This window comes from Bos mutus, chromosome 8, assembly GCF_027580195.1.
Source record: "Bos mutus isolate GX-2022 chromosome 8, NWIPB_WYAK_1.1, whole genome shotgun sequence".
NCBI classification, from domain to species: Eukaryota; Metazoa; Chordata; class Mammalia; order Artiodactyla; family Bovidae; genus Bos; species Bos mutus.
In genome coordinates this window covers 51,316,770-51,331,609 of record NC_091624.1, presented here as the reverse complement: position 1 = coordinate 51,331,609, position 14,840 = coordinate 51,316,770, and the positions used below count along the sequence as shown (strand labels likewise).

Sequence of the window (14,840 nt, the reverse complement as noted above, 5' to 3'; positions counted from 1 at the left end):
GCTGCCCTTCTAGCATGGGATTCTGTGGTTGTGGGTGGGGGGAGCTAGTCTTCTCCAAGGTATGTTCTGAGTAGCCCAACAGTAGCTACTGAGAGGTCATTACCTAGAGACCTAAAGCTCCCTCAGGCTCACACCATAGCCCCCAAATAACAAACCAAAGAGTAGGTGGAAAGGAAAAGCCACCCGCGACTGAAGGTGTTTGGTCTGAGGTGAGCGGGATAGATGGCTTTTAGTTCACCCCTGCACATGTTTGTGTGTTTACTTCCTCTCTTGGTCCACACATTATTCAGTGTGGCTTCTCAAACCTTCGCTGAGCATCTGCCCATGGCAGGCTCTGTGCTGGGTGGTGCTGTGATGCCACAGACGCTCAGGCTCATGAGCCTCCTTTGGCTGGCTCAGACAGCCAGCTGGGGTTTTGAATTTCTCAAGGTCTCTCTCATCTCTTCGTTTATCTGAAGTCTAAAGAGTTCCACTAAGATTCCCTTAAAATATACAAAGGGGGCAGGGCAGCCATGTAGGGATGAGTAGGTTGCTCACTGCACAAGAACAGCCAGCTGATTGGGCGTGTGCAGACTGAGATTCAGCCTGCTCTCCACCTGCCAAAGCCTGAACCTTGGAGTGAGGCTGCCTCCACTCATGGGGAGGAAGGAGGAAGGTCCTGAGACACAAGCTGGGGAAAACCTCAAGGTCAGCTCCGTGGTGTCCCCTCTCTCTCCAGCTGTTGCTTCTTCACTCTGCTCTCACAGGTCAGAAGAGGACCATAAGGATGGATATAGCAAATCCCAAATGACTGTCAAACCTGGGCTACTGGGGTTCTCTCCTTTCAGCCCACATTTATCTAGTATTGAGGATGTGCCAAGCACCATAAGAGGCACAGATTGCCTATAAGGGTATCATTATACCTTTCACCGTTGAGACAGAAGTATGGTCTGACTCTCAGGGTCCTGCTTTTTCTCTTGCTAAGAGGATCTGAGCAATCAAGACTGGACTCTATCCTGGCCCTGCCACTTGGGCAAGTTACTCTGTGTAAGCTGAGGTCTCAGCTTCCTCCTCTAGGAAATGCGGTACCATCAACACCAACCTGATGGGGCTGTTGTGAAGGGCCAGCAGGCTGGGAAATGACCTGCTCATAGACATTCTCACTAGATGCTAGTTAACTTCTAGAAAGCGGGGCCTTCTCCTCTCATCCTCACCACAGCCCCTGGAGGAAGACTATAAAAGATGCAAAGGCGGGACAGTGACTGGAGGCAGAACCGACTGAGGCCAAGGGAGCCAGTGCCAGGCCAGGGCATCCGGCCTACGCCCCACACCTTCTCGGCCTCCCCCAGGTCTCCCTCGCAGCTGGAGGAGTCGCACACTCAGATGAGGACAGAGTTGTTCCAGGCACGGGGAGGCTGAGAGGGATGTTCAGTCAGGCTCGGGAGACAAAGAAGGGATAACGAGGCGGGATTTGACTTGCTCCAGTGGGTGTGCAGGTGGAGAGAGTGCCCCAGGGTTCCCGTGGGGCCTGCTCTCAGAAACCACCCACCGTGAGGGTCCCTGGGCCCCAACCTGCCCCGGTCAGGGGGCCCCACTCCACCCTCATGCTGCCCCATCCAGCCAAGGCTGCCACTGGACCTGAGCACCGACCAGCCTCCGCCAGCAGCCCTTCCACCCGCTCCCTCGCTTCCTCCCGCTGGCCGGCATGGTGGCAGCCCTGCCTGCTCCCCGGGGAGCCTGCCGCCAGGCCTGATGGCGCTGACGGAGGGAGGGAGGCCGCCAAGCTGTCAGTCTGGAGGTGCCCCTCGGAGCCCCTCCTGGCTGGAGCGAGGAGGGTGGGCCGGCGCCGAAGCCGGGCTGTCAGGGCCTTCACAGAGACGAGGCCGGAGAGGCTGCCTGACAGCTCGCCCACCGAATTAGGACCATTTGCATGCTAATTTCCAGAGCTCTAACGGGCTGGCAGGCTGGCTGGGGGGTGGAGAGTGCACAGAGAGAGGCGCCGCGGCCTCCCTGCCCGCCTGGAACAATGCTTGACTGATCTAGCTGCGTTAACGAGCAAATTATGGTAATTTTGTTATTACAAATGCATAGAAATTTCCAAAGCGGGCAGCCATTCAGGGCAGCTCCCTGCTCCTCCCCACTCCTAAATACCGAACCCCTGTTTGTACACAAGAGCCTGGCACCCGCTTCAGGGACAGAGGTTCTGGGGGACCAGGCTTCCCTCAGAGCCTCTCGGGGGAGGCCCAGAGCGAGCTGGTCTTGGGCCAGGGATCCCTTCCCATCTCTGGTCCAGCCCAGCAGCCCCAAGACCTCACCCTCCTGTCTCCTGGGGGTCCCTGGGCCTGGCAGTCCCACGAACCCACCGCTTTCAAGCTGGTTTCTTTCCATTCTGAGCAGGTAATATGGGTGATTCTCCTCATGGTTGCTCCGAGGTCTTGAGAAATTCAATGATTTCTCTGTTCACTCTGTGAAGTGGGCTCAGCACCCAGGAGGAGATCAGGGACTGTCTGATGAATGAATGAGTGAAGGAAGGAGGAAGGCAGGAAGGAAAGAGAGGCGAGAACAAGGGAAGGGAGAAGGTTAGGGAGGAAGGGAGAGAAGGAAGGAAGGGAGGGAGGAAGACCAGAACTAATTCTAGAAATGAGGACAGTTAAGAAAGACCCCACCGCATCAGCTCACTGGTGGTATAATTAATCCAAGACCTCACCAGAGTTTATTTGCCAACTGGCAACCCCTCCTGGCATTTACAACTGTCCACTGCTAGAATCACAATTTGTCCTAGTTTTTCTGATGATCTTCTTTTTGATTAAAAGTACGTTTTTGGAAGCACGCTCCGGAATGCATCCAGACAGAAGCCTTTTCCAAGAAAGTGAGCTCCCCACTCTCAGCAGCGCAGTTTGAGTAGCTCCAGCCACAGGGCAGGGCGGGCACGAAGCTGGATGGTGAGACCCTGTTAAAAACCAGTCCACTCGTGGGAGGGGCCAGCTGGTTCCCTCCCAGACCTCTGTCTGTGACCTACTCTCAGTCCTCCGATTTTATACAGGGATTTCAGGTTCGGGCTGATGTTACTGAAAGATCAGGAAGCTGCCTCAAGTCCATTTTGGAAGTCAGTGAGGAATAAATTGTCAATTACAGAGGAGAGTGGCACGGAATCTGCTCCAGGTGGCCAAGGAAGCCTGGGCGGTTGGGCTCTCCGAGAGGGTGTTTGGGAGGCAGAGACCTAAATGTGAGCTGAGACTATAAACTCAGCTAGGGTAGTGGCCAGATTTTTCAATTTGTCTAATTTTCTAATTGGGTCACAACTTCCAGAGGGCAGCCAAATGCAGGAAAAAAAAAAAAAAAACCACAATCATTTCTTTTTGTCCAGGCGCCTGACTCTGGGGGAAAGACTGAGGGCAGGAGGAGTGAGGCCTCACCAAGGTCTCAGGCTGAAGCTCTGACCAACTTGGGGACAGCTCGGCCTGCATCCAGGAGATGCTCCTGTAGCTGACCAGGTAGGGCCTGGGGAGGGTCCATGCTCAAGAGGGACAGGACAAGGCTGGGGTGGGTGGATGGGTGGGGGACCTGTGCTTCAAGTTGTTCTAGAAGCCAGGTCAGCCAGGGACCACCCCAGGAAGGCTGGGCCTGCATGAAGTCGGGACAAAATGCTTCTTTTTTTGTCGCTTTGAAGACGTAGAGGGTGTGGGGGGTTATGTCCCCCTAGCCCAGTGGGGACAAAAGGACAGGCTGTGGCTCCAGGAAAAAAAAAAAAAAGCCTTGACTGGCTGTGTGACCTTGAGCAAGTCCTTTCTTTGACCTCATCTTCATACTCCTGGGCTGGTTTCTAAGGTCAGTCTGGCCAGTCCATCCCTGGCGAAGGGAGAAGTAGCTACAGAGTGTATAAAGGCCACCCCAGCCCTCTGCAAGGCACGTGTTAGAGGAGGCCTCCTCACATCACACAGACACAGCCCACCCTAGATCCCTGCTAGCTGCCTGCAGTGCTGCACGTGCTGGCGGGCCCTCGGCTGGGGCTTCTGCTGAACCAGCACCTCTGTTGCTGCCCCCAGGCACCTGCTCTGGACGCCCCCCAAGGGTCCTGGGTGGTGGGTGGTGGGACACGGCTGCTCTCCAGATTCCAATCCCCCTGCAGCCACTTCTGCAAGTGACTCTGGCTCCTTTCCGGGGAGTTCTCTTTCCAGGAATGCCCCCTCCTCCCGCCCTGAAAAGTACTCAGAAAATCTGCAGTCACAAAGTTCTGGGGCCATGAGGCTTTCCTTCAATCCAAGACTTCTCAGTGCAGACCCAGGACCTCCCCTTATCTCAGAGTGGCCCCCTTCTCTTGGGTCCCGCAGAGGGAGCGCTGTGCTTCTAACAGTCAAACTCCAAACTGGCAAAGCCCTTCGCTTGTCATCTGGACCCAACCACTGGCTAGCTGTGTGACCTTAGGCAAATCACCATTCCTCAGCCTCAGTTTTCATCTCTGTGAAATGGGGCTAAAAACCGTGCCTTCCTGATGCTATGGAGGGGACCTGCTGAGATCACACACAAGAACTGCACTTTGTAAACATCTGTCCAGATGGTGGTTCATATTCTTTGCATTGTTGTGAACAAGACCTCGAAATGGTCACAACTGTCACGCATCCTGCTTTGGCAGGACAATGCCCAAGGCACGCATGACCCGGGACTGAGCTTCAGACAAAAGGACGTGATAACACAGTCGTCATCTGAACATTCCCTTCCCCTCCTCCTTTATGTCCCTTGCTCTCCTTCCCACTCCTTCCCTCTCTCTTTCTCTCAGCTCTGGATCTAAGTCTTCCTGATTCAGATCCTTTATTTGTGCCGTTGCACATAGACTCCTTATAAAGAAAATTCATTTGTTCAGGGTCACCGCGTGGTTTTTCATTAAAAACAAATTACCCGCATTCAGGGAGGACATCTGGGCTTCTCAGGTCCCATTAATGACTATATTTCCAGCCTCCCCAGCCCGGTTGGGCTCCCCTTGCCTGTCACCCTGCGTTCCTGGCCCCAGGAGGACAATGAGAGTGACAGTCAAGTGAAAGGGAAAACATGAGGGATGAGGGCGAGAGGCGAGTCCCCCGAGAGGGGAAGGAGGGAAAAGTGAAAAAAATAAATAACTCAAACAGAGGGTAACAAGGGCCATTGTCTCAGCGTCTTCCAGCAAGGAGCCAGAGCAAATATTGGAAGAGCAAGCAGGGGCGTGTAAGTTGAGCTGAAGCTCTGTTTAATTACACAGTCAGGCTCCAAGCCCAGGCTGGACAAGATCGGGAGGGGCATGTGCCCGATTCAAACAAATTCTCCACCCCCTCATATCTGTGGGGCGCCTACTGTGTGCAGGGACTGGATAGTGGGAGGATTCCAGTGGAGCATCCAGGAGCTGGGCGAGCCCAGTCACTCCAGCCGTGGGCGAGGCAGAAGCTGGGCAGTGCCCTGGCAGTGCTCAGGGGAGAGATGTGCCCCTGGAGCAGGTGGGGTGTAGGCATCCTCTTAGAGGGCGCACCCGACTGGGGCCCAGGAGCATGGGCGGCATGTGGGCAGGTGAAGATAGGAGTAGAAGGAAATGTACCAGAGTCTGAAGTGTGGTTGCCTGGTGTCCCCGCTTGGGAAAGCCTTCTTCAGGCCCGTAAAAGACCTCTGGGTCAGGAAGGCCATCCACACCCCTAAGGGAGCGCCAAGGAAACCAAAGCTTTTCCCCGGGCCCACTTTCCACGGGCACTAGGGGCTGGGTGAAGTCGGGACCAGAATTCCAGGCGTCGGGCCCAGCTGCTCCCCGTGACTGGCTGTGCAGCCTGGCTGGCCACGGCACCTCTCTGAGCTCAGCTTGCTTACCTCTGAAATGGGGATAAACATTCCAACCTCAAAGGTGCCTTCAAATTGCCACTGGGGGTGACAGGTGTGGCTCTCTTATAGACTGAAGCACCATGCGGCTGGGGGCGAGGTTTGTTGCTGAAATTAACTTAGCGGCAGAGGCAGTTTGGCTTCACTCAAAAGCATTTTCCTTTGAGAGGGCAGAGCCCCACTGCTCTCCCTGCCCCCCAGAAGCTCTGGGCGTTGCCAAAAGTTCTCTGGGGAGAAGAGTCCTGGATGGAGTGACCCACAGGCTTAGTGGTGGCGGCCCGTCCAGCTGAGGGCCAATAGCTGATGAAGTTTCGGAGACAGGGGCTGTAGATGCCAGTGGATCAAAGGAAGAAATGAAGATGGCCCTGGTCGACTCATTCTGGATTTTGGAAGGATTCTGATATGTACACAAGTAAAGCATGTCTCAGAACCTTGATATTCACTCTTCCTGCCCCCAGCGAAGCACTCATTCCAGGTGTGGAGCCCCTGAGGGCCATCCTCGCCTGTCACATCAGGGCTAGAGGACACAGTGACAGCCGTAAGGGATTAGCACAGCTCGAGGCTCCCTTCTCCTTCAACTCCACCCCTTGGAAGTGATTTACCTGATTACACGTGAAAGCCTAAGGCCATTGCCTTAGCATGTCCCAGCCCCAGACCTGAAGGGAAATTGCTGCCCACGTGGAACAGTGGTGGCTGGCTCAGGAACCCTCCAGTTCAGCAGAGGGGTGATATCAGCAGATTTAGAAGCCCTTGTGTGGCAGGACCAGAAAGCCCCCTATGGAGCATCTAATTCAATCTCCTTGCCCCCTACCTCCTGCTTTGAGAGAGTAGAAAATCCGGAGGCCGCATTCTAAGGTCACACCGTGAGGGTCTGACAGCTAGAATCAAAACCCAGGCCTCCTGGATTCCAGTTGGACCTTCGTGCACCAGCATGCTTTTCATCTCTGAGCCTTTGCTTCTGCAACTCTGTTCTTCCCCAATGTGGCAAAGCACTCACAAACCCACATGGAGTTTCTCCCCAGTCCCAGCATTACTTCTACGCAGGGTTCACATGGGGCTTTAGTCACAGGCACTGCTCAGATCAGGCCACTCCAGACCCCTCATTCTCCATGCCTTGAAGGCACAGGAGCCTCCCCTCCAACTCACATTCAGATCTGCCTGGGACAAGCCTGCCATCTGTCAAGGCTGCTGTTTGCAGCTCTTCACATCCCAGAGATTTCTAGGAATTGAGGCTCTGGCTCTTCTTACACATAGTCCCTTACGCAGCAATGCCCCTCCAACTTCTCAGACTGGCAAACTACCCTTCGAGGTGAAGCTCAGATGACCTTCTCCAGGAAGCCTTCCCTGATTTCTCTCACCTGCCCCAGCGCCCCCAGCAGACCTAGCAGCCTCTCTCCTGCATTTCCTCAGCACATTCCTAGATTTTAGCTCTAAACATAGCTTGCGGGAATGATCAGTGAGCCTGTTGGGCTGCAGCCCATGGGGTTGCAAAGAGCTGGACACAACTTAGCAACTAAACAACAACAACATCTCACAACTTCATCAGGCTGCCAGAAGTAAAGTCGCTTCTTATATTTTGCTTCCCTGGTGGCTCAGTGGTAAAGAATCGCCTGCCAATGCAGGAGATGCAGGTTCTATCCCTGGGTCAGGAAGATCCCTTGGAGAAGGAATTGGTAACCCACTCTAGTATTCTTGCCTGGGAAATGCCATGGACAGAGAAGCCTGGCGGGCTATGGTCCACGGAGTCACAAAAGAGCTGGACACAATTTAGCAACTAAACAACAACTCACCAACTAGACTGTGAGCTCCCTGAGGGCAGGGGTTGTGTCTGTAACATCACACCTAGCCCAGAGCCAGCACCCGGTGTTTCCCAGGAAATATCTGAGAATGAATGAAAGGACAAATGAAGGGCTACCTGCCATTTCATCCAGGCTGCGTCTGCTGTTCCCCAGGGTCTATGTTCCTGGTGTGGCAGAGTGACTGGAGGCCACTAGAGGGCAGCAAAGAGTCAGGGACAAGCAACAGGTGTGCGTGGAGTTCCAGGACTGCCTTGGAAAGGTAAGGAGGGAGCTTAGAAAGTGCCCAGGCCACAGGACCCACAGAAGCTCTGGTGAAGAGGTCATAAGAGCTAAGAACAAAGGCTATTCATTCCCTAAGCAAACATGCTGATGCTTGGGCCAGGGAGGCGCTTGAGAAGGGAGCACTGATCCAATCTCACAAGATGCTCTAGCCTCTCCACCAAGTCCTCCCTGGCTTCTGCCGGCCCCTCCCAAGCCTGCCCATTCTCATGCTTTCAGTTCTGGTTTGGGGGAAAGGTCTCTACACAAGGCCGACAAAGGTGTCCCTCTGACTCCCATCCACAGATCTCGGCCATGCCTATGTAGCTGTGCAGAGTTCCAAAAGCTGACAAGTTCAAATCCTAACCTTGTTGCCCACTGGCCTCTTCCTTAACCAGCTTCTCTTCCTGTCAACTCCACTTACCCAGCTGGGCTGGCTGGGCCATACTCCACCCGATATGAACCCACTCCAGTCGCTGAGCTGGACCCACTCTCAACCCCCTGCCCCACTCCTCTTCAGACGGCCAAGGATATTCTGCTTACAGCCCAGCTTCTGGCCCTCTTTACCAGGACATCTTTCTCATTTGGACCAACCCCAGGTGTCTCTCCATTTTTTCCAGGCATTCAGAGTCTACCCTGCTCCTGCTTAGCAGCACTTTTGCTTGTGACTGGATTCTTTTCTAACTTGGATCTCCCATTGATCCACGGGTTCCAAGGGACGTGGGCTCTGCTGGAGAGCTCTTGACTTGATGCCAGCTGGGCAAGGCCAGCTTTAGGCATGCCTGCTAGGCTTCTCTCCTCACCACCACACCCAGCTCATACCCCAGTATAAGCAACAGCAATTGTAAATAATAATTATAATAATAAATAACACTTACATTGCACTTAATATGTGCCAGGAAAAATTCTAAGAGTTTTTACATATATGACACTCATCCCTAGGTATCTGCCAGGGTTAGGGACCAGGACCCCCGTGGACATCACAATCCACTGATGTTCAAGTTCCTTATATAATATGATATAATATTTGCATACAACCTACATGAACCTCCTGTATACTTTAAATCATCTCTTGATAAATTGATAATCCAATGCAAGTGCTATGTAAACAGTTGCTAACATTCAAGTTTTGCTTTTTGCAATTTTCTGGACTATTTTCTGACTATTTTCTATCCATGGTTGGTTGAATCCATGGATGCTGAAGCCATAGATCCAGAGGGCCAACTGTACATCATTTAATCCTCATTCTTATTATCATCATCCCCATTTTATAGATGAGGAGGAAACAAGGATCCAGAGAAGTTATATAACTTGCTCCAAGTCACACAGCTGGTGAGAAGCAGGAGGGTGATGCAAAACCAGGCAGCCTGGCTCCAGGCCCATGCTCTCAACCACCAGCATCCTTGCTTCACCACGTGGCTGCCACTGCAGGCCCTCAGGGCAGCTCAGCCTCCGTGGCTGCACTGTTGCAGTACTGAGCTGAGCTCTCCCAGGCAGCCTAGCCCCAACCACCCCCACCCCCACCCCCATCCCCACTGCCTTTTGTATGGCAGCTACTATTGCCTGGGGAGAAGACAATGGCACCCCACTCCAGTACTCTTGCCTGGAAAATCCCATGGGCGGAGGAGCCTGGTAGGCTGCAGTCCATGGGGTCGCGAAGAGTCGGACACGACTGAGTGACTTCACTTTCACGTTTCACTTTCATGCATTGGAGAAGGAAATGGCAACCCACTCCAGTGTTCTTGCCTGGAGAATCCCAGGGGCGGGGGAGCCTGGTAGGCTGCCGTCCATGGGGTTGCACAGAATTGGACACGACTGAAGCGACTTAGCAGCAGCATTGCCTGAGTGCTACTATGAGCCAGGCACTCTGCCAGGAAGCAGGGACACAGAGATGAACAAGATAGACCGAGACTTGTGTGCTATATAACCCTCGAGTACTCTACAGACCTGGGGAGAACTGGACAAGGAAGGAATAAACTAATTAAATTAAATCCCTCCAAATGTGCTTAAATAATGAATGAAAAGAACAGAATGCCTTGAGAAGGGTGTGATGGGGGTCTTGATTTAGATGGTGTGGTGGGCAGAATAACACTTCCCCCTGAATAACACTTCCCTCCACAAAGATATCTGCACCCTAATCCCTGGAACTCATGACCACTCGGGTTGTATGGCAAAGGGGAATGAAGGTTGCTAATTAGCTGACCTGAAGATAAGGAGATTATCCTGGATTAAGCAGGTGAGTCCATTAAAACCACAAGGGTCTTTCTAAGAGGAAGAGGGAGCAGGAGAGAGCAAACCTGGAAGATGTTGCTGCTGCTGCTAAGTCGCTTCAGTCGTGTCTGACTCTGTGCGACCCCATAGACGGCAGCCCACCAGGCTCCCCCGCCCCTGGGATTCTCCAGGCAAGAACACTGGAGTGGGTTGCCATTTCCTCCTCCAATGCATGAAAGTGAAAAGTGAAAGTGAAGTCACTCAGTCGTGTCCGACTCTTAGCGACCGCATGGACTGCAGCCTACCAGGCTCCTCCGTCCATGGGATTTTCCAGGCAAGAGTACTGGAGTGGGGTGCCATCGCCTTCTCTGAACCTGGAAGATGGCGGCATGATAAAGACTCAGGCCAGGGATGTGGAGCATTTACAAGCTGAGGAAGGCAGGAGACGATTCTCCCTGGGTGACCTCCAGAAGGCACCCAGCTCCGCTGACACCTAGACTTCAGCCTAGGGAGACCCAGTTTGGATTCCCAACCTCCAGAACCATAAAATGAGAAATTACTGTTGCTTTAAGTCAGTCGCTAATTTGCAGTGACTTGTCATAGCAGCAAGAGGAAACTAACACATGTTTGGTGAAGCCTTAGGTGAAAACGCGGGAGTGAGAGGGAGCCAGGCAGTCTGGGCCAGTGGCAGTGGGAGTACTAGAGCGGGCTGAGTGCGCTAAGCAGAGGAATCGCCCCTGTGAGGGGAAGTAGGTGCCTCCATCCCTCCCACTGGAGTCCAGGACGCGGTGCCTGCCCACACCACCTCATCGGCCTCAGGGGTCCACTCCAACCTCATCATCACCTCCCACTTCTTCAAGAAAGCCATCAGTTGAGCGATTTCAATGAATGGCATCTAGAGGTGATGCACACTCATCTACAGTGAGCAGAGCTTCCAGGACAGAGAGCCCACCAGGCTCCTTCTAGGGCCTTCGTCAAACAGCTGCTTGTCTGCTGCAGCCCAGGGGAGGTAAACACAACATGGTCAGGATTTCCTGGCACTCTGGCCTGAAACCCCCAAAGAGGAGTCCAGTAAGGGGTGTGGGGGCAAGGTGAGTTCATCTCAAAGACAGTTAGTTACCTTGCTTCTTAGATTCACTGAAGCCAAAGGGCAGTGAACGCCCCCATCTTTCCCTCAGCCTAGAATTTTTAAGAGTTTTTCAAATGCCATGTCAATATCCGTTAGGTTGTGCAAATACCTTCAGGCAGGAATCAACTAGTTACACTACTCAAGATACTATGGAATCTTTGGTGCAAAACTTTTGGCATTTGCTGGAACTTGATGAAAATAAAATCTGAAAACTGTTTCCATGCTGAGCTGATGTGATGTGCCGTGTTTGCTTTGTTCAACATAACTAATTAGACAAGGGCTGTGTGGGGTCGGCAGAGCCACAGGAACTGAATCTACAAATGCTCGAGCAGACCAAGTAGCCCTGATCTGCATATGTGAACACATCCTGAAATCAGAGAGGATGGACAACCCCAACAGCAGAACCAAATTCGAAATAAACAGGAGTCTAAGCCACCAAGACCATGGTTCGTATGGAAAAACATACTATTTTTCCAGACCCCAAAATTCAACTGCCCAAGTGTACCCCGGACATAATCCCTTTTCAATGTATTCTAAAAGAAAACTTCACCTACGGAAGTCTCTCTTATAATGGAAGAGATGGCAGTCAAATGTTTCCCAGAACCTGTGCTGTGCTGTGCTAAGTCACTTAGTCGTGTCTGACTCTGCAACCCCACGGACTGTAGCCTGCCAGGCTCCTCTATCCATGGGGATTCTCCAGGCAAGAATACTGGAGTGGGTTGCCATGCCCTCCTCTAGGGGATCGTCCCAACCCAGAGATCAAGCCCAGGTCTCCCACATTACAGGTGGATTCTTTACTATTTGAGCCACCAGGTAAGCCCTTCCCAGAATCTAGGTAGGAAAAACAGCTCAGAAGATTTCAGTTTCCCTTGGGATTCACTTCCAGGTTGGAAGGGAGGACTGTTTCATATAGTGATATTGACTTCAGCCTTCTGGGCTCCAGGACTGTGAGAGAAATTTTCCCACTGTCTTAAGTCACCAAGTTTGTGCTAACTTGTTATAGCAGCCATAAGAAACTCATACGCAGTATTAATTTTCCCTCCCTCCTGCCTTTAGCCAGACACTCACATAAAAGGACCTATTCTGTGTTATGGGCTATGAGGGGTGCGGAAGACGAGTAAGGCAGAGGACCCGCTGTGCTAAAAGGTGGGCTAGATCTGGGCAGTTCCAGCAAAGACCACGAGTGTGGGCCAGCACTGCCTCCATGAAACCATCCAAGAATGCATCTGGAAATCCTGTTGGAGACAGAGTCCCAGAGATGTGATGCTGCTGTGGACAATGGGAACAGGAGCTAAGGACCTGCTTGTTAAGCGTGGAGTCGCAGCCGTAAAACCAGGTCTGGTGCTGAATGAGTGCTGGGGCTGCGTGAGAAGAGAAAGCAGGAAGAGAAGGAAAACAGAAGGGAGGGAGGGAGGCTGCAGAGAGAGACGTGGGGCTTCCCTGCCCAAAACGCATGTCTTCCTTCCCCCTCTCCATGTGCCCTCCCTCTCTGCAGAGTCCTGGCAGGCTCCGTGGCCGCCCCTGTCCAGTGGCTGCTGGTAGGCTTCGTTAGGCTGCGCTCTTGTGCAGCCCTGTGGCTCCTGCTGCCACCATTAATGGTACCTGCTGGGGGCTCTGCTAAAACCCCCGGCCGTTTGTATCCGAGCCTGGTAATTAGGATTGGAGGAATCCCAGGGGCTGGAGGGCACCTCTGTCTGGATAAACTTGGGCAAGTTCAGCCGCTGCTCTGAACTCGGCCTCTTTGGAGTTGGCAGCAGGGACTGGCAGGGCCACCGTAGTGGCCCTGCTTCGCCCACCCACATGCCCTCAGGACTGGACCTGGGGCTGCCACCTCCCCCTCTGCCATCACTGTGAAGCATGCATCGACAGACTGAGGGTGCACAGGGTGGCAGAGGGCAGGAGTGCTGAACTGGAGGCAGAAGACCTGGATTCAAGACCTCCCACCTCCAAGCTCTGCAGCTGTGGGCAGTTCCCTAACTTTTCTGAGTCTCACTAGCCTCCTTCTGACCCTGGGGACCCTGCCCACCTCACAGGCTGTAACACCAAAGGCTCCTAGGCAAGCACTTTGCACTTGACAAAGTGACCCACAGCCACGAAGTTACTGGACAATCCTAACTTGCTAAAGGCTGGGAGACAGTGGGGGTGGAGACAGGCAGGAGGGTGTGTGTCCCGCCGCCTCCCTCTCTTGCCCTGAACACGGTGGCTCTGCCATGACCCCTCCTGGAGGCAGAAAAGGCAAAGCCTTTGCAGGCATGGATCTGGCAGGCCTCCCCAGCGTTGGCAAGGCCCAGGGCAAGAGTACACACGGAGGCCATTTCCCATATGTCTCATATTTAAAAGTCATAAATCAAGCTAACAAACCGTTAAATGAAATATGCTCTGTCCTCCTACCTTGTTAAATAGTCTCCGTAATAACCTGGAAGGCCAGGAGCGAATTTAGAATTCTGGGTCTTCTCAGAGCCTGTGCCCGGCCCTGACTGCATGGGGAAAGCCCACCTGAGCCCTGATCCGCCCGGCTTCCTTCCCCAGGCCCGGCCTGCTTGTCTTCACCGGCCTTGAATGCAGGTGTGGACACCCAGGCTTCACGTCCACACTTTGTTCACATTGCCCACAAAGAATCAACCCTGGACCCCAGGGTGTGCACGTCGGTGATGTGGGCTGGCAAGAAGCAGGAAGGGTTTAGGGCTGTTTGGGCAGGGGCCCTCCTGCCTGGGCCTCAGGGTGGTTCATGCTGAGTCAGGGCTTCTATTGTGGCTCTGCCTCCTACTTGCTGGGCAGCTTACGACTCCCCAGCTCCTCTTGCATGGCAACCCACTCCAGTATTCTCGCCTGGAGAAAGCCATGGACAGAGGAGCATAGCGGGCTACCATCCAGGCAGTCGCGAAGTGTCTGACACGACTGAAGCAACTTAGCACGCACACGGCCCCTCTCCGACCTTCAGTCAGGTCCCATGCCCCTCTGCATTCAGGCTCCCTGTGTAGCCAGAGAGGGGCGTCTGAGGGACAGTCAAGGACCCCCTGACTCTGACATCCTCCCAGGTGCTGCCGCTGGTTGACAAAGAGGCCAAGAAGGCAGAGCTCAGCCTCATTTTTTCAGGTTCACTCCTCAGAAGCAGAGAGGTCACTGGGACCATGTCGGGAGGGATGCCCCCCATGAACCCCAAATGCCTCCTGCTGCAAAGACGCAGACAGAGCAGACTCACCAGGTACCATCCCCGTCAGCGTCGGCGCCGAGTAGCTGCCCTGTCCGGTGGGGGGCACGTGCGGAGGGTACCCAGGGAGGGTCGTGCTCGCCAAGTCGCGGCCTGAGGAGTCAAAGCAACAAATCACAGGGTGAGCATCCCCACGGCCAGCTGCTCCTGTCCACAGTTCCCCCAACATCTGCACAGTTGTCATGTCTGGATGCTTGATGCCAGTGTGCATGTGTGTGCACACACACACACACACGTACTCGCCCACCCCTCCAGCCAGGCTCCACCAGCAGGAAGCAAGGATGGCTCGGTTGGATCCCTAGGAAACCAGAGCTCTGACCACATCCCTTGCTCTCTGCTCCTCAAGAAGGGCTTGGAACTTCTCCGTTAACACACCGTTGCTTCTGCTGGGCCTTCTGCACATGGCCCAGCAACACCA

General features: G+C 53.6%; 1 protein-coding gene across 1 annotated transcript in view; it reads right to left on the bottom strand.

Moving 5' to 3' along the window:
- The window catches only part of PAX5 (paired box 5), a 180,517-nt gene that overhangs the window by 29,334 nt on the left and 136,343 nt on the right, over nucleotides 1-14,840 (bottom strand). Inside the window, exon 8 of the mRNA XM_070375639.1 lies at nucleotides 14,414-14,515. Coding sequence (XP_070231740.1) covers nucleotides 14,414-14,515 — 102 coding nt within the window. The remainder of the gene's footprint in view (nucleotides 1-14,413; nucleotides 14,516-14,840) is intronic.